Raw genomic sequence first — 27,902 nt, 5'->3', positions numbered from 1 at the left:
GCCGCGGGGTCCCGCATCCCACCGGTGTCCCACCAGTGTCCCACCGGTGTCCCACCAGTGTCCCGGGGGCTCGGCAGGCACCGCAGGAGGGCGGAGCAGCTGTTGGAGCCGCGGTTTCAGGTTTGTCCCGTTTACACGTGGCATTCCTGCCCTGTCCCGCCGCCAGCGGCTGGAGCGCTCCGCGGTCAGCGTCTGGGGGCTCGGGTGGGAGCCACAGCACACGGGACTCACCTGAACCAAGGTGTGCGTGGGGACAGTGCTGCGCTGCAGGGTGGGAGCAGCATCCCGGGACTGGGGGTCTAGGGAGCAACACCCCGAGAATGAGGTCTGGAGGAGCAGCATCCCGGGACGAGGGGTCCAGGGGAGCAGAACCTCAGGATTGGGGTCTGGAGGAGCAGCATCCCTGGACTGGTGGTCCAAGGGAGCAGAATCTCAGGATTGGGGTCTGGCGGAGCAGCATCCCTGGACTGGGGGTCCAAGGGAGCAGAATCTCAGGATTAGGGATTTGGGGAACAGCATCCCGGGTCTGGGGGTCCAGAGGAGCAGCATTCCGGGACTGGGGGTCCAGGGGAGCAGAATCTCGGGACTGGAGGTTTGGGGAACAGCACCCCAGGACTGGAAGTCCAGAGGAGCAGAATCTCAGGATTGGGGGTCCAGGGGAGCATCATCCCAGGACTAAGGGTCCAAAGCAGCAGCATCCCGGGACTGACCCCGCAATTCCCCCCTTTGTATTCCAGGGCTCCCGGGGAGCGTGGCCCCCCGGCCATGCCGGCCCCCGCCGAGGCAGGGCGAGCCCCCGGCCCGCCGGATGGCGGCTGGGGATGGGTGGTGGTTTTCGGAGCCTTCGTTTCCATCGGCTTCGCCTACGCCTTCCCCAAAGGCTTGGCCATCTTCTTCAAAGAAATCCAGGATTTCTTTGGCACGTCCTATAGCGAGATCGCGTGGGTCTCCTCCATCATGCTGGCCACGACCTACGGCGCAGGTGAGTGGTCCTGCACAGCCCCCGGGGCATGGTGTGGTGTAAGAGCAGGAATAAAAGGTGTAAGAGCAGGAATCGCCGCTCTGGAGAGTAGAGGGACAGCAACCAGTGTCCATCTGTACCGGCGCCATCCACAGCTTTACTTTCTGATCATGTTTCCGAAGGTTTGTTTAGGCAGACAAGTCATATGTGGAGCCTGAGGGGCTCCTACCCAGAAATCAGAAGATTACCTACGAAAACTTTCTGTGGGCATCAGGGAAAAAGCCCTGAGAATAGGCTGGTGGAAATAACTAGATCTGGGTTTCAGCCAGAGCTGAGTGTGGAGTAGAATAATAAATGAAGTAGCTCCTTGTTTATTGTGCTGATAATCACAGCAATAAAATCGCCAGTTGCTCTTATCAGTTGTAAAACAGTACATGTAGCTCTGATCTTTTTCATTATTTCAATATCACTTCCATGACTGAATGAAATACATGGGCTGCCCTTGATTAAATCTTCAGTTGAAGTGGACAAGAAACACACTCTGCAATTGGAGGAAGCTTCATTAACATTTATCCTGTCTATTAAAGAAATTCTGAAACGAATCTTTGTTTTTACAAAGGTTTCTTTTTTTCCCCCGTAATAATGCACTGTAGTGTTTTTTGAAGAGCACAGTTGCTCACATTTTAATGAAAATAAAGTTGCTTTGTATAAGTTTCTAAGGTGGAAGCAAGGCTTGAGTCAGAGCGATTGTAATCCACTCTGTTGTAACCCTGACTGGGTCCTACAGAGATGAGCTCTGCAAGGCTGATTTCCTATACGAGAACCCACAAATGGAGCACTGGGAGGGCAGAACCCAAGCAGTGATTTAGAAAGAGAAATCCTCTGCTTGTGTTAGTGCTTTTGTCCCACTGGCTGTCCCATTTATTTGGCAATAAATGTGCCAAAGTATTTACCTGTGAGCTGGAGGCTCCCTGGGGTGCCTCTGTGAGTTGTTGGCAGCTCTGCTTTGTCTTCCAATAAAAAAATGTCGTCCCCTCCCTGGTATGGAAGAGATGCTTTGTGCCTGACCATGACCAAGGAGGAACATGCTCTGCAGATTAACCCTGCACTGGCAGCACCTCAGGTTGCTCACAGGGATTTAGATGGGGAGCTTGAGCCTCCTGGGGTTCAGCTCATGGCCAAAGAGATGGTGCTGAAGCAGGTGAAATGCTGCTCTGATCACCTCTGCCTCCTCCCAGCTGCTCATTTTCCAACCCACCTTCTTCTCTGTCTCTCCAAGAGTTCCAAGTCAGTGCTGTGTGCTCTGTACCTGGGATATTTTATCCTGATTAACTGAGCATCTCCTGCCTTTTTGCAGGAGCTTTAGCTTTACCCTAGTTAATGCCATTACCTGGTGATGTGGGGGATGATACAACTGAATTTCAGGTGACTGTACCTTTGTACAATCCCTTGCCTTGCAGCTGCTCAGTTATATCCAGTTACCAGCCCTCCCCTCCTCTGCTCTGCTCTGCTCTGCTCTGGGGTGAGACTGATGCTTGCTGGATCCTCCCTGTGCCCCTGGCTGAGCTGCTGGGTGGCTCAGTGGCTGCAGACAGGGTATGGGGGGAGCTGATGGAACACGGAGCCATGAAACACGGGTGCCCAAGAGTGTATTTAACACGTCTGCTTTGATTGACTGGGCATTTAACACCAGGGCAGGTGTAGTTTATGAATGACTCCAGTGGTTTGGAAATTCTCATTAAAGGACAGCTCCTCTGAGCTGCCCAGGTTTTGCTCTGTGGCAGTGCCTGTTAGAACTGTGAGGACACAAGGCTTGATTTGCTCTGCTGAAAAACTAGAAAACAGTTTAACACTGGATTTTTGCTAATCTTCCCCCGCCAAAAAACCAAATTCTTAAAATGCCAAGGTTTCAACATACTCCTGAGTAACTAACAGAGCTACCAAACCAGATGATTGTTGCCATAGCATGTCCATCCCTTCCCTTCCTTTCCCAAAGGCAGAATGGTCACAGGCTGTGTGCAGGTGTAGGTGATGCTGCCCTGTGGGGATAATGGGGGGCATTGAGCATCTCCCACATGAAACACCAGGCACACGTCCCTGGGGGGCTGCAGGGGCCAGTGGTGCATTTGCTGATGCCGGGTGTGGGCCATGGAAGGAAATTCCCATGAGGACTGACCCATCCCAGCTCCTTCCATCCCCGGGAGCATCACAGCTGCCCAGTGCCCTGGCAGGGCACTCAGAGGATGATGTTTTCACTGACCACAGCTTTTGTTGACACGGTGCTTGGTTTCCTTGGTGTTCTTGTTGGTCTAAGGACTTGTTTTTGGACTGTGCTGCTTACACTGTAACAGAGCTTGTGTTTGCATTTCATAAATAATGCAAATGAAGCTTATTTTCTGAAAATACATGAACTAACCCAAATCTCCACTGGAGAAGCTGTGTTGATTTTGACAGCATGGATGCAGATTTACAGTGACCACCTGAGGCTTTGCTTGTAGCACCGAAGGAGTTTCAGTTTTTCAGTCTAAAACTGAAAATCAGCAGCCAGGACTGTTTCTGCCCTTCACTTTCTGCTGAATTCCCCCAGGAAGCTGTTTTATACCAGCCAAGGCTCTGGTAATATATATTACAGGAGTTAATGTGTCTTATCCCTCAGTTTCTTAATCTGAACTAGGTTGCAGAAAACAATCCTGTCACTATAACAAAAGTAGTAAAACAGATTACTGTGCAGTAAAGTGGATAGCCTAGACTTTATGATGGGGTACTTGTAGTTCTTGCCAGAACTCCTGTTCAGCATTTCCACATTTCCAATTGCAGAAGGCAGACTGGGAGGTTTGAGAGTGAGGAGCATGAAGGAACATTGCTTTTCTCTGACCAGATCCCACAGGCTGAAGCCCTATCAATCTGATAAAGAAGGATTTGTTTTACAATGTTTCTACTTTTCTTTTTTTTCTTGTCATGGGTGAAGAGCTCATTCCTTACCCCAAATGAGAAAGGTATTACAGAGCAGAGTCTTTGATGTATGGAAAAAAAAAAGGAAAAAGGATCTGATCAATGATCTGAGAGGTCTTTTCCAACCTTAATGACTCCCTGACTCTATAAGGGACCAAGGGCCATGGCATCATCCTTCCCTAAAGGTGCTTTCAGCTGCACCCCAGCACCCAGGTAACAGGCTCTAGGGGTGAGGAGGACACAACAAATGTCCCAAAATGTGGAGCACCCCTGGGTACCCATCATGCTGCCAGATGCCCTGGGCAGGGCTGCTTTTTGCAAACTGCCTTCTAGGGCACTGTTTGCTGTGCCAGCACAAGACCAAGATTCCCAAGGTTTTGCCTCACGTACAGGGGTGAGTTTTGTTTAGGAAACAATTTAATTGCAAAGCTAAAAGCCTTTGGCATTTGTATCTCCTGATTTGGGCTGTGTTTTGGTGCCAGGTTCACTGAACTCAGCTGCCCTTTTCCCACTTTTAAGGGTGACACATTTCAAGCTAAGCCACAGATGTGTCCCTGGGGATAGCCATTACCCAGGGAAAGCAGGAGGCAGAAGAGCTCTCAGGAAAGAAAAGATAAGCAGTATTAATTTGCTAGTAAATTAGTTGCCCTATTCAGCATCAGGAGAAACAGCCAAACATTCTAAAAATAAGAAATAGTGATGCCACTAATTTAATAGCAGTAATGCTCTTGTAGCTCTTGTGATGTCCTGTAAGGCTGTAAGAGAGGTAAGGATCATGGGAAGAAATAATATCTTTTATTATGGCCAACTGTTAGAGCTTGAACAACGAGCCAGCCTCTTGGCACATGTGCCAGAATAGAGAGAATAATTTAATACTAGGACAGGATCTGCATTTTATTTATTTATTTTTTAAATGGTGACTGCGTGGCCAAATGCTTCCTTCATCTTTATAATGGAATAACAGGAATCATCCAAGGGGAGCTCAGAGAGCAGATCCTCCTGCAGAGTCATTTCAGCTGCTTGGCCTGAATAGCTGGGGCTACACCAGGGGACATTGGAGCTTCTCTTTAGTAATTTTGAAGAATTTCACTCTTTTGTGATTGCTGTGCATGTTTGTGTATCACTTGTAGGTGTAAATATGTGCTTCTGTTGTCCTTCAATACATAAAAAGCTCAGCATCAGCACCATGAATTGTTCAGAATGTACTGCAGTGGAGTCTTGCCTCAGAATCTTTATACCCTGCTGTAAAACTCCCCCCAAAATCGGCAGGGTGCTGCTCTAGCACATCCAAATTTCCATTAAAATTAAGGAATCACTGTCTGTCTATTTTACAAAGGCAGCATCAGAGAGCCACAATTTGCAAGCACAAGAAAAATGAGTGTGTTTGTGGTAAAAAGCCTCCACCTGAAACCAACCGGTGTTTATTAGTTTTGTTATTTATTGGTTAGTAATTTGGTGAAGATCAAATTACCTGAAGATTTAATTCTGGAAATGCTCCACAACTAAATCTTTTCTCCAAAAAAACTTTCTCCCAGAGCTTTTAAGTGCTTAATAGAGCATCTGCTAAAGCAGCAAGGAAAAGATAGGGAAGCTGAAAAGTCCACCATTGACCTTGAACATTTAATCCAAAATTTTATAGCTATATTTTATTACACTGCTAGCATGATAAATTGCAGTGACAAGTTTAGAAAGCGCCTTACAACATGCAGTGGCGTAAAGCTATACTAATAATGAGTTTGATTCTGCAGTTTTTAACTTAATCAAAACTGCCAATGTTCTTTCCTGCTCTGGTCCAGACTCTATCAAAACCTTCTCTGCCTCCAGAAGACTCCACCCAGGGCTCCCCACCCATCTCAATTGCCTCCAAACAGCCGTGAAGCACCACAGCACTACAAGGGGAAACTGAGGCATGGGAGGGAGTTTTTTTTTCACCTATGTCAGCTCTCTCTAGTGCTGTGCTTACAGCACTGGTTTAACAAACTTTCATTCCCGAGTGGAGCTTTTACCAGGATTTCCCTAGGCGTGTGCTTTTCCACCTGGGTGCTTCATGGAGGCTGAAACAAAAGGAGGAAGATTATTCTGTTTATTCACAGTGCTGTGGATATCCAGCATCCTGCTATCCTGGCCCAGTCCCTGGCAGGTGCTCCCTGGAGCTGCCTGATGCTGGACTTCACCTTTTTCCTTCTCTTCCCCACCTCTTGGAGTCCCACTCAATCAGCCTCCTCATGCTGTGGAAACAAGACATCTTCCTGTGCCCCCTGTGCAGGGGCAATCCCTGGGGTAGCAGCACTATTAGAATCTAGATTTTGATAAGAAAGCTGGATGAGGAATGATTTGATTTCTGTAATGAATGGTGCTGCAGATTCATATGCTTCTCCTGACTCTCAGAGAGCACTCCAGCTCTGCAAGGTCACCATGTATGGGCTTATATTTTTTATTTTTTTAAATAGCTCTGTTCTACTTAAGAGCCATAATAGCACTATAGGTTCAGGTGAAATATTTCTGTGTTCGTGGACTTGGTCACAAAGCTTTATCATTTTGCCCTTCATTGGAGCTAACAAGGTCAGCAGTAATAGAGATGTGATAGACTTAATAAAAACCAAGATTAATAAGAACTAGGGAGAAGGAAGTGAAGAGTTTTGGCTGGGGGGTTGTTAATGGTGTTAAGCCAAGGAGTAAGTTATAATCCATTCCCCCCAAGTGGAATTCAAACCTGTGAAAGCTTCTTCCCCCAGATGCCAACCTATCCCAGAGCACTGCAGCTCTTTCTGCCCCTGGATGGACACTCCACTGATCTCTTGGCCAAGTCATGCAGGGCTTCCCAGGGTGGGCAGAGCCCTTTGGACATCACGAGCAGGCAAGGGCTAAATTGCTTTTGGAGCAGCATGTTAAGAGTGGTAACAAAGGACTGCTGACCTCCAGGAATGGATGTTCCAGCCACACAGGGAACTCCTGTTCTGCAGCTGGGCTTCCAGTGATGGAGGGGATCAAAGCCAGAGGTCCTGCCAAGGCAAAAAGACAGCTAAAGAAACCACAGGAGAGCAGCTCCAACACGGTGATATTGTGACCTTATGAAGCTGTGATCTGCTGCATGGTGAGATCCAAACCTGCAGCTGGGGAAACCACTGAGTGCTGTCCCTTTGCAGGAGAGGTTATTTAATTGCCTCAATACAAAGTGACATGAAGAACCTTGTCCCCAGCCCCAGTTTGGGAGCTGCTGGCCTGTGGCTCCTCCTTGTGCTGCAGGAGCAGCATCTAAGCTGGGTAACCTGGAAATTGAAAAGCCAGAGCACTGATCAGATAAGACTACTGAATAAGGAAGAGAACACTTTGTCTTTCTGAAGGTTGGGCCTTGTCTGCTTTGTTTTTCTTCTTCTTTCTTTATTTTATTTTTTTAACATCAGGTTGCTGCAGTGCAAATGTAAGTATTTCTGCTGGGAGGTCAGGGTCCCTGTGCTCCCAAGGGTGTGCCTGGTGGGTGCAGGGGAGGGAGGATTGCTGCAGCCTGGTTGCTGCAGTGGATCACTGCTCTCACTACTTTCCCAGCTGAATACAGTGCCAGTCCTGCCCAGGAGACCCAGCAGCACAGGACTGACCAGTCTGATGACTGAATAATGCATGTCCAGACAATTTCTCCCAAGCTTGGCTTATGCATCATCTCATAGGGATTGTGCTGAAGCTGCAGCCATTACCCCCTTAAATGAAACTGACAAAAACTGTTAAAAACCTTAACTCTGACTGTTTTCCTCATCTATGAGGAAGCAAATGAAGCATCTCTGGGGCCAAGGTTAGCTTTTGGAGCTGCTGTGGCATGTGTTGGATTTCAGCCTCCTTATTTAAAATCAATTATTTGCAATGTAAAGTAATGCTAATAGAAGGCATCAGGATGATCTAGGTGTGGACAAGTCTTTGGAAGCTGCTCTGTCAGCTCTGGCAGAGGAGTATTTGGGGCTGTGGTTGTCACCTGGGGTGTGTGCTCGCTGCCACTTGTCCTTGGTGTGTGACCATCCTGCCTCCAGCAGCACTGCCTGAGGAAGGACTGGTTGTCTATGGGCTCCTCAAACCAAACCATCTGAACCAAGCAGCTGAGACTAATAATTATTAGGCTTCATTATTAGCAGGTATCACCAGTTATTCTCCAGTGATCTGGAGCAAGGGCTCAGTCACTGAGGGTGAGCAGCAGTTCTCCACACCCTGGTGACACAAACACCTAAAAGCATGAGCTAGCCAAGTTTTTTCTGGCATGACAAAGAGTGAAAGGCTGCAGCTTTAGCCCTTTCAGCCTTTCCCCCCACGTTACAGCTGTGTTTTCTCTGGCTGCCTCCCTTGCAGGCTGTGCATTGTTACCAGGAGCTGGTGGCTGATCCCTCCATCTCCAGAGGCTGGTGGGCTCTGGCAGCACATTAATAATGTGGGGTACTTTCATTGGGGGGCAATGAGGAGGTTGCTCTGTAATGATGGGCTGGTACCCTGGTGGATAAATTACAAAGCCAAAGGCAGTGCTGTTATTCCATGGAGGGAGTGAGATTATTACTGAGGAAATTGCAGGCCTGCTCCTGCCGTTGTTTTACTACTGGTGTAATAATAGACTTGGTTTCATTAGTATAAACGATTTTCCCCCCCTTTCCCTCTTTGCTGAGTATGTTTTGCACTCCTTCTTATGTCCCCAGTGACTCCCCAGAGTCAGTGGCAATCATGGCATGCTGAGTTCCTATTTGTACTTCCACAATAGTTTGGCAAATATTAACTATCTGGGCAGTTCTTTTGGTGCTGACCGATGTCCCTGTGCAGGAACAGCCCTTTAGAGCCACTCATCATGTTGAAAAGCAGGAAAAGCTGAGCTGCCTGCTGCAGCCCCAGCCGTGGGGACACTGGTGGTCCCAAATCTTCCGGCCCTGTGGTCTGTGCAGTTGAATATTTTAAAGTATTGTTGTTTTATTGCCTGTGTGGTCATCAAATGGTCTGAACAGCAGACCTAGACTCCCCCCTCTGTGCCATTTTGCACTGTCAGAAGGTCAGTGTTGTGAAACCTGGGAAAACATCCACATTGCTGGAAGCCTCTGGGTTACAGATTTTCAGGGCCTAAGCTCTTAGCTGCTTATCTGAAAGCCCTACACAGAAATATTGCAGCAGAAATTCGTCCAGGATGAGTTCCACCAGAAAAGAGGAATATTGTTACTATTAGTACTAGGTTACATTAAAAAAAAAAGAAAAAGAAAGACAAACCTTACAAATAAGGGATATATATACACACACAGGGTCAGAGGTATGGGAGAGAAGAATGTTTTAGTCCCTATTAGAAATACATCAGTGTTTCACACCGGCACTGGAAGTTTTGCAGCTCATAAAAAATTCATAAGGCTTGCTGAGGAAAACAGGAAGGCAATTCAGGTGTCTATTTTTTGAGCACTGTCATACTTGCAAGAGTTTAAGCCAGTCTGGATTGATATTTCTTGTTATATGCCAACTCTGCATTATGATCCTCTCTGGATCATAGTTCAGTGACTCAAAAAGAATGAATGACAAGGTGGCCTGGCTTTGTGGAGGAGAAGAGAGGAGAGTCCAGGGTATTTTGCTTTTTCTTTATGGTTTTACAGTCTCCTCTTCAGGGTCCTTTTCACTTCTGCAAACACAAAACTCAAGGTGAAAAGTAATTGGACAAGCTAACAAATGAGTTCAGGCTTACTGCAATCCCCACTGGCGAGTCTCCGTGTTTCTCTTGCCACCAAGAGCAGCCTCTTTGACACGGCCTTTCATGTACCAACTAACAAAGAATGGAAATCTGCCACAGGTATGAGAAAAGAGGCTTTAAACAGGACAGGCACTAAACCAGTCTGATTTATATAGGCTGAGGATAGTGCTTTACATTTCATCAGTCTTCCAGGGGCTCCATGATCCCAGCTGCATCTTTTAGGGATATTTGGTGCAAACTGTTGCTCTCCAGGCTGCAGAACTTTACTGCAGGAAGAAGTGGAAGCCTCATGGTGGGCACCCTTCTCTGCAAAGGCTTGGGGTGTAAAGTGAAGCACTTGTGAGCAGGCATTCCTTGCTCTTACCATGGGCTGATGGAGATGATGGAGAGCGTGTCCCTGTGAGCCAGGGGAGGTGCAGAGCCACAGGCACAGCTCTGGGGGAAGCCAGCAGCAGGATGAGCATCCCCACCGTGTCCTCTGCTGTCCTGTGTTGTCCCCCTGCAATGGGTGATAAAAATGATAATGGCTGGAAGTTCACTGGAAGGGAGGAAGTCACTGGGTCATGGGAGGAGCTGCCATGTGTTTGGGTGGGGGAATGCCATTCCTTCCTGCACCAAAACACCACCCTCATGTCAGCATTCTTGTCATGGGAATGCACTGGGGTGCAAGGGGTTAACTAAATGATGCCTCTAGTTTCATCGTGGGGAGTTGCTGTGCTGTATTGGTGGGGCTGTGGGGACAGCCCTGACTGCTCTGCTCCCTGGGAAGCCTCAGTGCACTGGGGACATTCCCGACAGCTGGGATGGCTTTTGCTGCCTGCTCTGACGTTTCAGGGACTTGCACAGCGTTTGTGTGGCTGCTCCTGCAAGGTCAAGCTGGGTAAATGGCAGCTTTCTGAGAGCTTTGCCAGCTGTTCCTCCTGCCCTCTTCTCACCTGATGCTGTAAATTAAAAAGCGAAAAATCACCCTGACTCCTCTTAGCTTCTCCCACTGCAGGCTTGCAGGAGGAACAATGACTTCATTTGGATGCCAGGACAGGGAGCCTGTGGTTGCTGCACATTTGACCAGGCAGGTATTAGCAGCTAAAGGGGCCTTGGGATCCAAGCTGCACACACTGTTACCGTAAATGGTTTCTCTGTGGTAATATACAATATCTTTATTCTTTCCATGCCAGCTGAGTAACTGGTAAATGACAGGTCCTGCTTTTCAATTCCACCGTGCTGCCAGGGCCTGTCATGCTTTTAATTTGTGCAATAGCTGCAAGCATAGCAGTAATTGTGTTTCACATTTCCCACAACTGCAGTGCTGGCTTTGTGTTCGCTCTTCTTCAGTCCTCTGCCCCGACTTGAGCTATTTAATGTTTTCTGAAGCTACCCCACAATGCTGCTGTTAAACTTATCTAATGTTTGATGTTTAATCAACTTCCCCCTCAAGAAATGCGCTGCAGGAGGCACGGGGCAGAGCAGGGCAGGAGGGTGCACTCAGATCTGCTGGGTGTGATGCTGATGGCACTGGGCAGGATGAGGGGTCTGGGTGTGCTCTGTCACCTGCCCAGACTGGCAGGGTTGGGGGCTGAAGTGTGCACAGCCCCCAAATGTTACAGATTACCACTTCCCACCTAGAGATGGGACAGATTTTGAAAGGCTGCTCTGCTGAAGCCTGTGCATGTTTCTGTAGGTTCAAGTGACTTAAGTGGAAGTAATTTTGGGGATGTGATTTTCCATTTGTTTCAATGCATTTGAAAGGTCTGCTCAGGACTGTTAGAAACCCTTCAGCCTTTGAGCAACAACTCAAAGAAGTTTGATTTCCCAACTGTTTGAGGCTCTGGGTTGGATTTTTTGGTGTCTCTTGTAAGTCTAGCTTTTCCTCCTGGTTCCAGTTTTCCCTGCAGGTTGAGTGTTCATCATGGCTTTTACTGTAGATTCCCTGTGGCTGAGAAAGTTTAGTCCAGATGTTCTGCTCCTGTTTTCTCCTCTAACTGGATGCAGTCAGTGCCTGAGAGGTCTCTGATCCCCAGTTCTGCATGGGTGAGGCTGCTCAGGTGCTGTCCCTCACAGGCATGGGCTGTGATCCTCTGGGCTGTGGCTTTTTCCAAAGCAGGCTCAAAGAGCCTGGACACTTTCAGGAAGGAGAAAAGCTTCTGTGCTTCTGAATTTCGTCACAGCTCCCCGTGAGCTCCACTCAGCCCAGCCCAGGCAGGTGACACCCTTGAGAGCACAGCTTTGCCACCCGGACTGGCAAACATGGATCTGATTTTCCTCTTGTAAAACTGATTGTTCTGGTTGCAGCAGATGAAGGCTGCTTGCTGAATGTCATGCAGACCTCCTGTAAAACATTGCTGAGAGATCACACATGACAAGAATGGGGAAAAGTTTCAGTCTCATGGCTTAATAAATGCTTGCTGTGAAGCTGGGATGTGGCTGAGGACACAGCACACATGGAGTGTCCCCAGGGACACAGAAAGGCTGCTCTCATTTGTAAAGCCAGTCATTGGCATACAAACATTTATTTTCCTGTTTTTCAGCCTCTGCCCTGGGCTGTCCCCATAGCTGGGCAGAATGTATCCTACCCTCAGCCCCTTCCAGTTCATTATGTGCTGTCATGGTCCAAGCCCATCCTTCCTGATGGGTGAAGCCAATACATAAATCCCAATTTCCCTTCTCCTAAGCTGGATGCTGCAAGAGCAGGACATATGTGAGCAGTTCTGTTTTCCCTCTGATAGCAGGGGCTTCTCTCCATGGTAGCTGTCCCAGGTCAGAGCAGGGGAGAAGCCTTAGCAGAATATTGTGGGCTTTGAATGCTCTGCTCCATGGTGCAACATCCTATAGGGTGAAAGCCCTCTGCCAGTGGGCGAAGGTAATTGAAACCACATTTTCTTAGTTGAGTAATTAGATTGATTCTGCAGAAATGCGGACATGTGGAAAATTGAAAAATGGAAGAGTTGCATGCCCTTAGGCTGCAGATGAATATGTTGGTGCCTTTCTGAGGAACACTGGCTCGATCTATTGAATTACAGGACGTGCTGAGACCAGCTCAGCACAATGCAAGTTCAGGCCCTGACCAGGGAAAACTCAGACAGAAGGGGGTCTCTTTCTCACTGTGCTGATCTGAAATATGTATCTCTTTCCCCAGAACTTCTCATTGAATTCTGTAGTGCTCTGTGCAGCAAAAGGATGCATGTGTGTGAATCTAGTTACAGAATTAGCAGAAAAACTCTCCATGTAATTATACACACACAGAAATTTTAATTGAATGGTGCATTTGATGGGACTAGATCACAGCTCACACAGTTACAGGGATGTTGTTGAGACTGTGCTTGTGTGCATTTAATTTATGAGCTTTTTGACCTCAGACATCAAGTGGAAAGTATTTCTATGGGATTCATTCCCCACATTAAACCAGCCATACCTACTGTTTTCTATTCTTGCACATTCTAACAGCTGAGAACTTGTTTGGATGCTGTCAGCCATGCTGAGGGAGTGTTGGGGTTTCTGGGTTTCATTCCTGTCATCAGGAGTGCTGTGGTTTGCAGGGTCTGGAGAGAGCTCTGAAGCTATTTCCTGCTGAGTTTATTTAAGTAAAGGTTAATATTCTACCATGACTCTTTGGTGAGGTAGGTCCCACAGCCAAACTCTTCAAAGAAGCCCGTGAGTTTAAAATACCTGTTTGCAGTATTGTACATGTGGGTGGTGTGGGAAGTGGCAGGAATGAAGGCAGATAGGCAGACTGGGCTCTGAAACACCATTACTGCATGATGAGTAGCACAACAAAGGGCCAGTTAAGTTCAGATATTAAATCTGCCTGTATTCATCTTCCTCATTTCCAGTATCACTTTTGAAGCATTTTGATTGAGAGTTTTGAGTAATACAGAATCTTTTCCTTACATCTCATGGCTTGTACTTCTGGACTGCTCTTTTCTGTGCAGTTTGCCTTCTCTAGTTCTGACTTCTCAGTCTGTTCTAACTTCAGAGCTGGCTTTTCTCTGAGCAGGAGGTTGGTCCTGAGGTACCATCATAGTCCCTCCAATACATCTCATCCTGTGATTCTGATTTTTATTGGTCTCCCTTCCTCAGATTTCAATGCTTTGTTTCAGTGTGCACAGTTTTTGTCAAGCCATTTCCCTCTTTCATAATTTTCTACTGCCCTGAACCTCCTCTTTGCATAAATGCAAGTCCAAACTGGTTCTTTCGAGCTTTGGCTAATCAATCATCCCAAACCTTCTCCGTACATGGACTGCAATTAAGATTTAATTAACAACTGTTCTGCTAAAGCTTAGGTCCTGGTCAGCAGTATTGGAATTGCATTAAAATAGAGGCATTAAAAATGCAACAGCATTTGTGATATTAGCTTTGCAATATGAGCCACTGCTTTGTGTGTATAGTTTAACATCATCATAAATCAAGAAGCTCCTGTGCTGGGATGCTGTGTTCACATGGTTTGTTGTTGGTCTTTGCCTTCTCTGGTGACACTTGGAAATCCTGGGTCAGGAGCTGTCACTGACTACACACCCATGGCATTGGACATGCTGCCATCTCCATGCGGAGCATCTCTGCTTTTCCATTTTCTTCCTGAACGCAGTCTAGGAACTGTCAGCAGCACTCAGGACCACTGATGTGGCAGAGCTTTACCTGCTTTGTGTCAAACATGACTTCTGTCAGAAGATGTGACCTCAAGGACCCTTTTGCCCTCTTTCCCCAGGTCCCATCAGCAGCATTTTAGTGAACCGCTATGGCAGCCGCCCCGTGGTCATGTTTGGGGGCCTCCTGTGTGGTGTGGGGATGATCTCAGCTGCCTTCTGCACCAGCATCCTGCAGCTCTACATCTGTGTGGGCTTCATCACAGGTGAGAACAAAGCGCCTCCTTCCCCTCCACCTGCGAGGTTCCCTTCTGGTGGCTTGGGGTTTCCACACCTGGGCAATGTGTGCACCAGCACAAACACAGTGGGAAGCTGGGGAGGTAGAAATCCTGTGGGATGAAAATCTGGTGGGACAAAAGCCCTCCTTATCAATGCTTCAGATGGACTTTAGCAAAGAGCATGTTCCCTGCTGAGTGCTGTTCCTGGCGTGGGATCCAGGCAGGGCTGGGATCCAGGTGTGAGATCCAGGTGTGGGATGCAGGTGTGAGATCCAGGTGTGGGATGCAGGTGTGGGACCCGGCAGGGCTGTGCTCTCTGCAGCTCTGGGTGCTCTGGGCCAGGCTGCTGGGGATGGTGGCCATCAGTGGCCTCAGGTCTCCCTGAAGCAAAGCCAGGTTGCCTGTGCTCTGCCCTGGGCAAGGCAAGTCCTTCTGGGTACAAGTATGACTCTAAAGAAAGCACCCTTGCTCCTATGTTACTGTGTGTTATCTTCCCTCTGGGAGATACCTGAGATGAGGTTTCAGGGGTTTGCTTCAATTTACTTGCCCTTTGCCAGCTTGTGAGGTGAGGAGGTCCTTTATCTGAAAATAAGAACTGCTGGAGTTGACTGAAAGTAGGCAACAATCTCCCTTTTGTGAAAAAAAAAAAACCACCCTATATTTCCTTCTTGAAGTTCTAATTTGAGTTGCCTATATTGAAATATGAAATTCAATATTGGAAACTCAAGCAGAATAAGGCATAGGCTCAGTCCAGCATCTTTAAAGCCTGCAGGTGCCAGGTTATTGCTTTTAAAGGTAGATGGATAAAGGCTCTCCACCTGTGTGAGTATAGATGCTTAATTGTAAGTATTTTTGTTTTATTATTTTGGATAAGGTACAGCCAAAGTTTATTCCAGTGCAGCTAGGACATCTGCTTGAAAACATGACACAATGAGTTCAAAATTGGCTTTTGAGGAGGTTGCCAGGTGTATGGTTTAATGAATGTTCCCAATCTCTCTGTAGATGCATTAAGTGTTGCTGCTTTCTGAATGTGAAAATGTGAGCTCAACATTTAAAATCAATAAAACCAGCCACTAGCAAAGTAAATTGGGACAGAAAGTTTGTCATCTGTTCTTCTATATCAATATTCCTTTATTAAATCTGTACAGTAGTGAATAAATCCCCGTGTAGGATTCCCTCTCTTAAACCTTATTCTTCCTAAGGACTGTCATTTTAATTAAGTGAAACTGTGTAATTATTGCATGAATAAATCTTGAAGATTCCTTGAAAGAGACTCCAGGAACAATGTGATGGGAAATAAAAAATAACCAATGTCTCCCAATATTTCTTAATGCATGAGCTTACATCATTTCCTGCTCAGCAAATGTCCTCTAGGAAGGCAAAGGGGGACAGGACAAGGGGGAATGAGTTTCAGCTGACAGAGGGCAGTTTAGATTAGATGCTAGGAAGGAATTCTTTATGTGAGGGTGGTGAGGCCCTGGCACAGGGTGCCCAGAGAAGCTGTGGCTGCCCCATCCCTGGAAGTGTCCAAGGTTGGATGAGGCTTGGGACAGCCTGGGATAGTGAAAGGTGTCCCTGCCCATGGCAAAGGATTTGGAATGGGATGAGTTTTAAGATCCCTTCCAACCTAAACCATTCTGAGATTCTAAGTTGACTAATGCTGGATTACCATACGGAAACCATAAATCCTTTGCTAAAAAACTTCCATGCATTTTGGTGAGCAGAAGGACTCAGACAAGAATCAGGGCTGTAGGAAGGCACCAGCTGCTGTGTTCTAAAGCAGTTGGCTAAAAAAGTGACAGAAGGGAATTCTGTGCATAACCCCAATGGACTTGGGATTGATAAAGACCTTGCTCTTGGTCCCTGGATGTGTCTGCAAGTCTGGTCCAGCACAGAGAGCTGACGGTGTGGGCAGTGCTCAGTGCACACAGGTGACCCTTGTGCCAGCCCCAGGGTACAGACCTAAATCACCCACATCTCTTTGTCTGCAGTGCTGTTGTTTCCTCTGAGCAAAGCACATCTTTTGTGTGCATCTTCTCCCCCTGCCTGCTGAACAAGGGCAGCTGTGTGGATGAGGTGCTGGCTGATCACTCATCATCTCCAGGCACGGGGTGTGTGCTGGGGAAGGAAGATTAATTTGACAGAGAAGGGAAGATGCTTGTAAGCCTGCTAACATGCTTGATGCCTCTAATTAAGCTTGAAGTATCTTTGCTGGTCAGGCCTAACATGGAGCATTCAAGGGCAATTACGAGGCTGCCTGCCCATCACGAGGCTGCAGGAGGAGAGAGGCTTTTGTAAAGGGGATTTGCAAAACTGTAAAGCAACCTGTAAACATCACACTCTTTCTAGCCTCCTTCCTAATAGCCTGGAAAGAAAACAGCCCGATGTAAAAGCCTCATGTAAATCACAGGGATGGGGGTAAAAACAAGGTCTTGGTATGAGGTCTCTCTACAGCCCTGTGCCTTTGGCATATTAACAGAAATCTCCTCGGAGGAGCAGAGCAGGAAGTATCTGTTTGCAGTGCAGGGATTAGACACGGCAATCTCAGCTGCTGACTCGATTATGCCTGTTTCCATTTGCATGCAGAGCAGGAACCAGGCTCTGCTGGTGGAGGCAGCTCTGTCCTTGATGGCACTCCGGGCTGCACGAGGTGTTTTGCATGCACTGGAAACCCCACAGCCTCTTCCCATTTGTTTCCCTACAGTGCTTAGAAAAAGAAATGGGGTTTGCAAGCTGTCCACCTGGACAGGTGCCAGCCTGGATGCATTCAATAGGTGTTTCAGCATGCAACCTCTTCTGAAATCGGAGGCAGAAGCAGCAAATTTCAAAGCTAATTGCAAGGTAGTAACAACTGGTCAGAGTTTAGTTCAATCTGCACCAATTAGACTGCCATGAAATAAAATGGGATCTTGAGTGAGGCATGTGGACTCATGAGAGCAGAGTCTTTGCCATGGCTGTAAATGCTGAGCACTGAAATACCTGGTCAGATTGTTCCTTGCTAATAAAGTAAGAACAAGATCAATAAGTACACAGCTGAGTCCTGTAGCACCACTTATTTCCTTCTAATATGAGTGAGATGTATTTAATCCAGGAAAGGGCTCTCCCTCTGGCACAGGTTTGCTTCTGCTCTTGCAACACCACTGACAGACCTCTCTATCATATCCCTGGGGAGAAAATGTGGTTATTGAGTAACAATTCCAGCTATGGAAAAGCTGCTGTAGTTTCTGAAAACTGCAATAAAATGGATGTAAATATTTCCCACTAAAGTCAGCCAAAAGCTTAAAGTAAATTGAAATTCCAGTTATTCAATTTGAAACTCTCCAGATTTAATTAATGGGAAGAGCATGAGGTAATATTAAATTAGATTTGTCTGACTAGCAAATTAATGTTCACATAATAAAAAAAATTGAGATGATTATTGTTTAAGTGGGTAGCTGGCATCCAGTCTGATTTTCCTCTTTTGGAAGACATGTGGAGTGTCCCTAACAAAAATGACTCTGTGGAAATGATGGTTCAATTTCTGCCCTTACTGACCAGCCTGGGAAATGGGGAGTTATTGCAAACTCTCACCTGCTGTGCTGCATCTTCTCAGGTGGAAAAAAATAAATTTCTATATTTCAACACTGTCCAAAGGTATTCTCTAAGCAGGGCTATGGTTTTCCTCTGTAGTTCCCAGGTCACCCTGAATTTGGCCTAAATGCATTACAAGAAGGCTTCACTTCGCAAAAATGTGCTCTGCCTAATGTGTGGACTATCTAAAAAAATTCATGCTGAAAATGTTTTTTATCCAGAATTATTTTAATATGTTGCCATCTCAATTTATTCTTAATGTTGTAAACTTCAAAGTAATTTAAAAAAAGAACTTTAGACTTGGCAAAAATCATAATTTTGTAAACCCATTTAAACTGAAGCTATCCAGCATTGGCTGGATTCTGCTGCATCAGTTGGATTCTACTCTATCAGTGACTAATGATAGTGTTCCTTAATTAATTTTGAGGACCTTGACCTTTGTAAATTCTCTTCTGTAAAGCAATATGCCTAATTATGTACTGCACAGTTAAACAAACTAATTATATCAACTAATGAACAAGAAAAAATCTGCATGACCCTATTTTCAGGATTCATGTTCACTGATATAATCACTTCAAGTATTACATTTCTGCTTTGTTCTAATGTTGCTTTCTTTCCTGGATGATGGAGTGGAAAATATGTGGCATGATTTTTAAATGCCATTTTGATGGCGTTCAGAAAAATGAACTTTTTATGAAAATACTGCATGTCAAAGAAATGCTTGAAAATATTCTTGATGTTTAATTATTGATTATTGATGTTGGACATCAGGAAGAATTTTTTCACTGAAAAGGTGATGAAGCATTGGAATGGGCTGCCCAGGGAGATGGTGGATTCACCATCCTTGGAAGTGTTCAAGAACAAGCTGGATGTGGCACTCAGTGCTCTGATCCAGTTCATAAAGTGATGATTGGTCAAAGGTTGGACTCCATGGCCTTGGGGGTCCTTTCCAGCCTTACTGATTGTGTGATTCTATGGTTCTATATGGCAGTGCTCTCAAACAGAACCACAGAAAACTGAGACCATCACAGCATTTGGTATCTGTGCCTGCAGATTCCACCTGTGCAGGAGAAGCTGGCCAACTAAATTAGCAATGCAGATTTATAATGGCATTTATATATCTAAATGCAATAAAAATAAATTCTAATTAAAAGAAACACTCTAGGGTCCTGTGTAATCAGCATTCTCAGTAACTGTTTTGCTGCGTGCTTGCAGACCTTTTAATTTTTTGCATCAGACCTGAATTGCTCACAGCACCAAATCAGTTGTGGCTGAGGAGGATGATGTTATTTTCTGTGCAGGTCTGGCTGCCCAGCAGCAGATTTGGGTGCCCATGGAAGGGGAAGCCAGCCCTTGATAAATGCACTTTGTTGGTTGGCACTGTCCAAGCCAAAACAACTTTCCTCAAACTGGGAGTTGCTATTTTTAAAAAATAGATTCATCCTCTCTCCCAGCAAGGCTGCTGCTGCTGTTTTGGTTCACTCTGAAGCAAACCCTTGGTGCTAGTTTTGCCACACAAGAGATTTGCAGTACAGAAGGAGGGGGGATTTTCTGAATGTTTCTGGGGTCTGGTTACCCAAATGTGGCAGCCAGAACTCAGAGACACCCTGAGCAACATTTGCATCCAGATTATTGCATTGGAGAGCCACTAGTGAACCAATTGGCTGTGAATTTCCTTAAACAATGAGCTGGAGAGAAATGGGTCTCAAATCTTCCTTTGTTTGTCTGAACTGTTTTCCAGGATTTGGCCTCGCTCTCAACCTTCAGCCATCAGTGATAATCATAGGCAAATACTTCTTGAAGAGAAGACCCATTGCCAATGGCCTTGCTATGGCAGGGAGCCCCGTGATGCTTTGCACCCTGGCACCTCTCAACCAATTCCTTTTTGACAATTTTGGATGGAGAGGCAGCTTTTTAATTCTTGGGGCAATTTTATTAAACTGCTGCGTGGCAGGAGCTCTCTTCAGACCCATCGGGGCAGGCACAGCACCGATCAAAACCCAGGTGAGCAAGGAAGAGAAGGATGCTCTGAAAGAAAAGGTCATTGAAGATGGCCCCATGGAGAAAAAATTAGAAGAGGAAGAAGGAAAGGACTGCTTTGAAAAAGTCAATCAGTACCTTGATTTCTCCCTCTTTAAACACAGAGGCTTCTTGATTTACCTGATTGGAAACGTGCTCATGTTCCTGGGGTTCTTCGCCCCCATCGTTTTCCTGGCACCCTATGCAAAGCACACTGGCATTGATGAATATTCAGCTGCTTTCCTGCTTTCCATCCTTGCTATTGTGGACATGGTTGCTCGCCCTGCCACCGGCATCGTTGCCAACAGCAGGTGGGTGAGGCCAAGGATCCAGTACTTCTTCAGCTTCGCCATCGCTTTCAACGGCGCCTGCCACCTCCTGTGCCCGCTGGCCTCAGGCTACACGGGGCTCATTGTGTACTCCAGCTTCTTTGGCTTGGCCTTTGGCATGGTGTGTGCCATGCTCTTCGAGACGCTGATGGACCTGGTGGGAGCTGCCCGCTTCACCAGCGCCGTCGGCCTCGTCACCATCGCCGAGTGCTGCACCATACTGCTGGGACCACCCATTGGAGGTGAGTGGGCTTTCCTCCTCTCTAACACTGGGCTGCCGCTGGGGTTTAGACTTTTGCAAGCACAGTTTTGTGGGAAATTATTCTAAATGTGTTTTCTCGGCCTCACAATCACTGTTTTCCCACTAGTAACTGGACAGGGAAAGATGCTCTTGATGTCTTCTCCAGCGTTTCCTCTTTCCTCCTTTCTGTGTAGTCCTCTGGTTGAAGTGAGTCTTGGAGAGTCATCTTTTAATCCTGGATCCCTTCAGACACTTGAACTGAACTTGCAGAGTGGGACTTTCACCAAGAACCTTGCATTTCAGACAGCTCCTCCTGGAGATTCCTCCTTTTGCAAAAGGCTGGAGCCCACCACACTTTAAGAAAAACACAACAGTTCTATGACAGCCTCTTGTTGACTCAAACCTTGCTGTTTGTCTCTAAAACTCTGAGTATGCCACTTAGGAATTTCAGTCATCTTAGTGCAGCTGAAAGATTTAAGGCTGTTCCAAAAAGAATTTTTAAAAAAAGATTTATTTTGGATGGCATGGTTTGAAATATCAAAAGGCAGAGCCCACAAAAGTCCATGTGGACAATGCTGAGTCTCCAGGAGGAGTTTCAGTCATCTAAAGATAAGTAAGGGCAGTGATCTCCTGTGATTTAACAGCCTTAATATTCCCTCTATAGCATGTGCTCCTTTTGCAGTTTGAACCCTTTCCTGGATTCAAAACTGAGATCTGGCTAATGCTTCATATGACACATCCTGCAGAGCTGTTTAATTCTGCATATTACTGGGTAGCTCATACAGTGTGACAGAAGCAGCTGTATCCCCTTGCTGTCTTAGAGATTCATTATTTAATTAATGACAAACAAAAGAAAATACCATTTTTAAATGACCGTTTTCTGAATTATATAATTTTCTGTGTGGGAGATTAAGTTAATGACTAGAGACTGCTAATGAGGCTAAAAGAGTTCTGTGTAATAATCAGTAATATTAGTTTTGTATGGTTTTCCCCACCATTTTAATAAGCAGCAAATTTATTGGTTCTTTGGCATTTTAATAACCTACTGCAGGGTTCTGCTTTAATGAACTAAGTAAATTGTTCCCAATGTGTTTTATGACTTTATCTTATTCTCAAAGGAAAAGAGGCAAGACTATCCTACTGTTGAATTTTCCAATACTCTACTCATTAAAACTCTCATTGAAACCTATTTAGGAGACCTCTAGGTCATCCTGATGAGCAGAAAAGGAAAAATTGTTGCAATTAGCATTTGGTTGATGTTTCACCAGTAGCATGAAAAACACAGTGCATTGAAAATGGTGTACCAAGTCAGCTAGGGATGATTCAGGAAAAACCACTGACCAAAACCACTTAAAAATTATTATTTTTGTGATCAGAAAATCTATTTGGTGACCATAGAAACTCTTGTTAGTGCAATGCAGTGGGATAATTAATCATCAGCTTTTCAATGTTAAGGGTCAATTGGGAAGTAATTGAAGGTCCCTCTTTTTGAGGAGGAGAACATTTTCCAAAACGTCAGAGAGCTAATGGATGATGGGCCAGTTTCAGGGAAGATTGTCTGTAGTGTGAAGGCCAGGTTAGGAGTGGGTCTTACTTTAATTAGGATTTGGGATGTTAAGAATGGTCTGTGTTGCCCAGTAAATGGGAATTAATGCTCAGGATCATAATCCCAATAAGATTTGCATTACATTTTGACGTAATGGAGAATGGTGACATTTCAATTAAGCTGTCTCCCTTCAATTACTCTGTAACTCCGTAGCAGAGGCATTAACCTTTGAGAAGAACCTGTCACATTTGTCTTGGCATTGAAATTATCTGACATTGACAGCATCATCTTTGCTTTCCCTGGAACTAATGTTTTCCAGTTTCACGCTGTGCCCTTTCCTCTTTAGGTCATGAGTGTAACTGCAGAAAGGGCAGCTGTGACCAAAAGCTGAGTCCCCTCTAATGCTGGTGGGTGACCCATGGTGGAATAAATCACAGACACTCTTTGCCAAGAGTCTGAGATGAGACCCAGTGGGCAGGTGACATCTCATGGAAGTCTTCCCTGCTGCTGCATTTTGACTGCCAAACCAAATGGATATCCTTGTAGTTGATCATTGGAGTCAGTGGAAAGGCTGCCTGCAGGCTCTGTGATCAGAGGAGTAGTTTAGCATGGAAAAATTAGATGTGCTGGAAAAGTCCAGGCTTTGCAGTGTAGGTTCTGTCCCCTTCTAATGAACTGTGCAAATTATCAGAGCATTACCTGTACCAATGTCAACTACTCACAGGCTGTATAGTGCAACACATGTCCAGTATTTGTAGGTTCAGAGTGATCGTGGAAGAGATCAGAAGTTCAGAGAATGTTTTATCCTAAAGCCACAAGGGTGTTCCTTGATATATAGGATCTGAAAACCCAATATCCTTGCCTTCATCTCTAAATTTCCTCTTTTTTTTTTTTTTTTTTAATATATATTTTACAGGAATTCTTATTGATACCTTTGGGGACTATAAATATATGTTCATTAAATGTGGAGCTGTGATGGTCCTGGCAGGAACCTTTCTGTTCATCATGAATTATTATAATTATCGTATGCTTGCCAAGGAGGAGAAGAAAAGAAAAATAAAAGAAGAGGATCCTAAATCTGTAAGGACAGAAAATGAAGGCAAAATAAACTGGAACAAAGACTCCATACAGGATGGGCCTGAGCTGGAACCTTTGAGAGAGAAGAGAGAAGGAGTAAAGAAGGAAATGAATGGCACAAATGAAGTTTAAACTTTTTCTCATGGGCTCAATGGGAAATGACTTCTGGGTTGCTCAAGTGAGTACCAGCTCTGAAATCACACTAGGATTTAAAATTTTACTCTATTCTCTGCCATGTGCATCCTCTTCTTTGTTGTAGGAGAAGACTAGAACAGAAACAAGTCCTTATTCACATAAACTGCTGGGACACTGCAGTATCCACTTGCATACCAAACACCCTACAAGATTTTCCTTTAGATATTCCCCATTTCCCAGAGAAAAGGGAAAGGTGATGTTTTACAGGGGGCCAGGACGAGGCTGACATGAGACAGGAGTCCTTCTTCAGGTGCTTTGTCTGTGCGGGGCAGAATTTTAGTCTTAAGCTTAACTCTTGACCTACATTCAAACAGTGAAATTTAATTTTTCCCTAGGAAGTTACAAAGTCCTTATTATCCAATTTCTGAGTGCCTTACCATTTCTAGTGAGCTTTTTCTTTACAACACCCTGGTGAGACAGTAAGTGTTGCCACTATTAATTAATTGCACAAATGAAGAACTGAAGCACAGAGGAGCTTTGGGCATCATTGCATCAGTGAATAAAGCTTAGGCATGCCAGAGCTGAAATGGAATCCACTGCCCTCAGCTGCCTACAAGCCCTGCTGAGCACAGGGATCCTCTTGCTAGAAAATAGGGAATACAAAGGACAGTGGTGCATTAAACCACAGCCTGCTCCACAGTGCACTCTGCTCACTGTGTGCCTCACACTACTCAGGATTACTGATTTTGAACCCTCTCTCACAGCTGGGACCTTGTGCTATATATATTTTTTTTTTAACCTGCTTCAGTTGCATCCCTCCTGGAGGGAATCCAAACGCAGCTGCCTCCCCTTGTTTGGGCTGGAGTAGGCAGCTCCCTGGTGCTGGCACTGCAATACCTGCTGGCCCCTTGCCACCCTGTTTGCATTCAGTAATGTTTGCCCGGGTCAGTGATGCAGAGGTGGAGCTGACACCGCTTAGGAAGCTCCCATCCTGTGGTGATAATTCTGATCTGGGAGGATTTGCACTCTGATGTATTTTATACCAAGCAGCTGTTGCCCAAGAGCTGTGCATGCTGAGCAAGGCATCATGCAGTTGAAGCATCAGACTTTTGTGGAATTTCATGGATTTGATTAGTTAAAAACAAGGATTTTTTCAGGCAGATTAGCCAAATTCAAAGCTAAAACTAGACCAAAAGTTAGTTCTCCTTTTTCTTTATTTCAATGGTACCCATATCTAATCAGGTAATATTTTTTCATAGTTTTGCCTTCGAACAACTCTATTTTCTTGTCACTTGTGTACACAATATGAAGAAAGGCTTGTAAGAATACTTTCATAAATACATTGTACTCTTAAAATTAGGTCATTCTTGTCTTCTTGTACAAAACCTTTTCTGTGAATTTCTTTGAAGAATAGTGGTCTTTGATTTCAGTCGGACTTAAATTTTAGCCTTACATCATAATTGTATTTTCTCTGAAAAAAAACCAAAACATACATGAATTAATTAGGCCTTCAGTGCTTGTTTTTAATACTCTTTATTGCTGTCAAATATATCTGTGATATTTCATTTAAAAAGGCATTAGTAGAAGATCGTGAATATTTTCCAGTATGCCTTCTGTCATATACTGTCATATACTTAATAAAACTATTTTTTAAAATTACATTAGTTTGCATTTTCCTGTGTGTGTAATGCAGCCTTTTGATTCAGTAAGGCGTTTATCCTCAGGGGGTTTCTAGTCCTGGCTCCATGCACAGGGTCACACAACTCTTGGTCACAACCTCATGTTCGTGTTGATTTGGATTCCTTTGACATCCTTGGTGGTCTGGGCCAGCCTGAAACAGTGCAGAATGACCTGGTAAGGACCTGACAAGATGATTCTCATACCTTTCCACCAGTTTGTACAATTAATCCTCAGTGCAATGACCCAGATACCCAGCTGTCCTTACAGCAGGAGCTGATACTCGGGCTCCTCGTCTCTCAGAAACCCCAAGCAAGCTTTTTAGGTCATAAAACTTTGTTAATACAGGTAAGATTTTTAATAAAAAGGCGTTCTGTTCAGCTATCTGTGAAAATCCTCTGGAAAAGATGCCTTTGTTAAACTGCCCCTGAGGGCAAAAAATATTTCACTGGATAAGTAGATCTTTAAGGCTTCAGAATTCTTCTAACATGAAGCAGCTACTTCATTTAACCTACTCACCCTGCTGTCAAAGAAACCTACACTGCCTTTAAGATTATGGCACTATTTCTGTCAGGTAGGAAACCAGACTATTTTAGGACCATTTTGGTGATTATGGCTGGTTTCCAGTGGTGGGTGGCCTGACTCTTCCCTGTTACCTGCTCCTGCTGCCACCCTACACTCAAACCTCTGATCATGACATCCCACTCATCACTGCAGCAAAGAAATGCCAAATAACTCTGTACTTTTACTTATAAGCCCTAGAAATGCTTCCTTGACTCAAATCCTATGAATTCAACACCTTGCAGACTCAAGCTGTAATCCTTTCTTGGAAAGCTCTCAAACTTTCCTAAGAACATTTTCAGTTATTAAAAAGGACTAGTGCAATATGAAATAACCATTGCAAAAAGCTCTTGTGACACAGTAGAAGCTGCCTGTGCATCTAATTTAGTGATTTGAGTGGCAAATTGAACACAGTATTCATATTTGCTTAGGTTTGGAAAGCACCTGTGTAAGCAAGTCAAGAGGTGTGAGTGTTGTGCCATAAATATGTGTGGTAGGCACATGGGGGATATTTGGGATATCAGATGATTGCAAACACTTTCTTTGGAGTGCAGTTATGAGACTTTTTTTCATATTTCATTAGCTTGTGACCTTATTAGAAGCAATTGCCATTGTTTCCAGGGCTGCTCAAACTCCATAAAGAGCCTGATTAGGATGCTGAACCATCATTCCCAACAACCACAAAAGAAGCCAAGACAGTGGTGTTTGATGGGGAGGTGTGACAAGTACCACAGATTGGATTTAGATTTATCCCATGTACTTGTTTTTTGTTTGCAGTTCCCCTCACTTTTATCCTCCCTATATTTAGCTTTCTAAATTCAAAGATATGGAGGTAGAATTCAAATATTTCACTACTTTGGCGTGGCAAAATTTGTACAACTTCCTCCCTCCCTTTTTAAAAGAATGTTAGAGAAGTGACTGACACCAGATGGAGTGTTATGCTACTGAAAGGGGACATTTTCTGCCATCACACCTTGGGCCAGGTGCTGCTTTGCCCCACACATAAACATAATTTAAACAGAAAGAATGAACCATGTCTAGAAAGTACAAAACACACGAGGAGACTCGAGAAGTCTGGAACCACAAATAAATAGAGGCAACTTGGTAGTAACTGTGTTAAAAATTAGTAAGCAAGCAAACAAACAAATGAAGTGCCAAGCTATATGTTTGAAATATGCAATCATTTTAGACGACACAGGAGATAATTCAGAAGGACAGTTCCCATGGCAGCTGACACCAAATTTATTTGGTTGTGTTCAGAAAACGCCTCGTAGACAATACAGGTGCATTCAGATTACATCTGGAATGAATTTAAAAGATGGCTTTCGTGCCCTCTGCAGTGACAGTGACATTGTCTATAAAATAGTATTATTTAGACTTATCAGAACTGTGTGAGGGCGTTTTGATGAGTGACATTCATAACTGTCAGCAAAGCTTCCCACAATGGTTTCTGTGGCTCAGAAACACAGATTTGATTTGCTGTCTGCTCTGACACTCACTAAAGTATTGCTGTGCTTTACTTGGGATTTGAAAAGAGGTTCATTTACATTCTGACACCAAAAATATGAACATCCACGAGTAAATGGGGTGTTCTGTGTCACTGTGGTTGAGACCCTGCTATCACCAGTAACAGCATCATGAAATTCCCTTTTTATACACTGCACAACCTTTTGTCCTGCAGAACCCTGCACAGGTCAAGGTGTGACCTTGTGTGGCATTTGTGCTGCACTTTCTGCAGAAGGTGAAGCTCCCCATGTTTGACAGTGAAGGTGTCTAAAGGCTTGAGATATCCAAGCCCTTTGCCCATCAATCAAACTGTTAGAGAGGATGTCTGTATAAGGGGAGAATTGTATGTATCCTCCCTCCAAAAAGGATAAATTTGGACAATATTTAAATATGATCTGTATTTTTTCAGTATTTGTTTGTTTATGTGTTACTACTTTCTGAAATGTACTGTATGTCTCTTCAACTTTAGTATTACTGATGATTTCGGACTGCAAATTCTTCCCTTTCTTAGCTCTTTCAAAACTCCCTTATTCAGCCACACTAACTTTACACAACTCTTGGATCTCATAACATTCTGCTTTTATACTTTCTAACAGTATATTTCCCCCCTATTCCTACATTTCTGAAGTACTAAAAAATCATTTAGGAGTTGCAGATCATATTTTAGTCAGCCATTCAGGATGCAGTTTGCTGAACAGCCTAAGAAGTTTGTTACAGCACAAGTCAGACAGGGACACCTTCAGAGGAGCAGCACCAAGCAGGGACCATGAAATTCATGGAG

At 44.9% G+C, this 27,902-nt stretch overlaps 1 protein-coding gene across 2 annotated transcripts; it reads left to right on the top strand.

Annotated features, from left to right (window-relative positions):
- The first annotated feature begins 7 nt into the window (after positions 1–7).
- LOC106851394 (monocarboxylate transporter 2-like) lies at positions 8–25,036 on the top strand. 2 transcript variants are annotated; one of them, XM_088171288.1, is made up of 5 exons: positions 8–120; positions 738–982; positions 14,305–14,448; positions 19,772–20,620; positions 23,082–25,036. In XM_088171288.1, exons 2-5 carry the CDS (start codon positions 766–768, stop codon positions 23,372–23,374), a joined length of 1,503 nt encoding a protein of 500 aa, XP_088027414.1. In that variant the 5' UTR covers positions 8–120; positions 738–765; the 3' UTR covers positions 23,375–25,036. The 2 variants fall into 2 exon arrangements, with proteins under 2 accessions (XP_088027414.1, XP_014728799.2); XM_014873313.2 differs by having other exon boundaries at positions 40–241.
- The last annotated feature ends 2,866 nt before the right edge of the window (positions 25,037–27,902 follow it).

Source organism: Sturnus vulgaris, chromosome 11, assembly GCF_052056855.1.
Source record: "Sturnus vulgaris isolate bStuVul1 chromosome 11, bStuVul1.hap1, whole genome shotgun sequence".
Lineage (NCBI taxonomy): Eukaryota > Metazoa > Chordata > Aves > Passeriformes > Sturnidae > Sturnus > Sturnus vulgaris.
The sequence above is the reverse complement of the archived record's forward strand: the minus strand, read 5'-3'. Positions and strand labels throughout refer to the sequence as shown.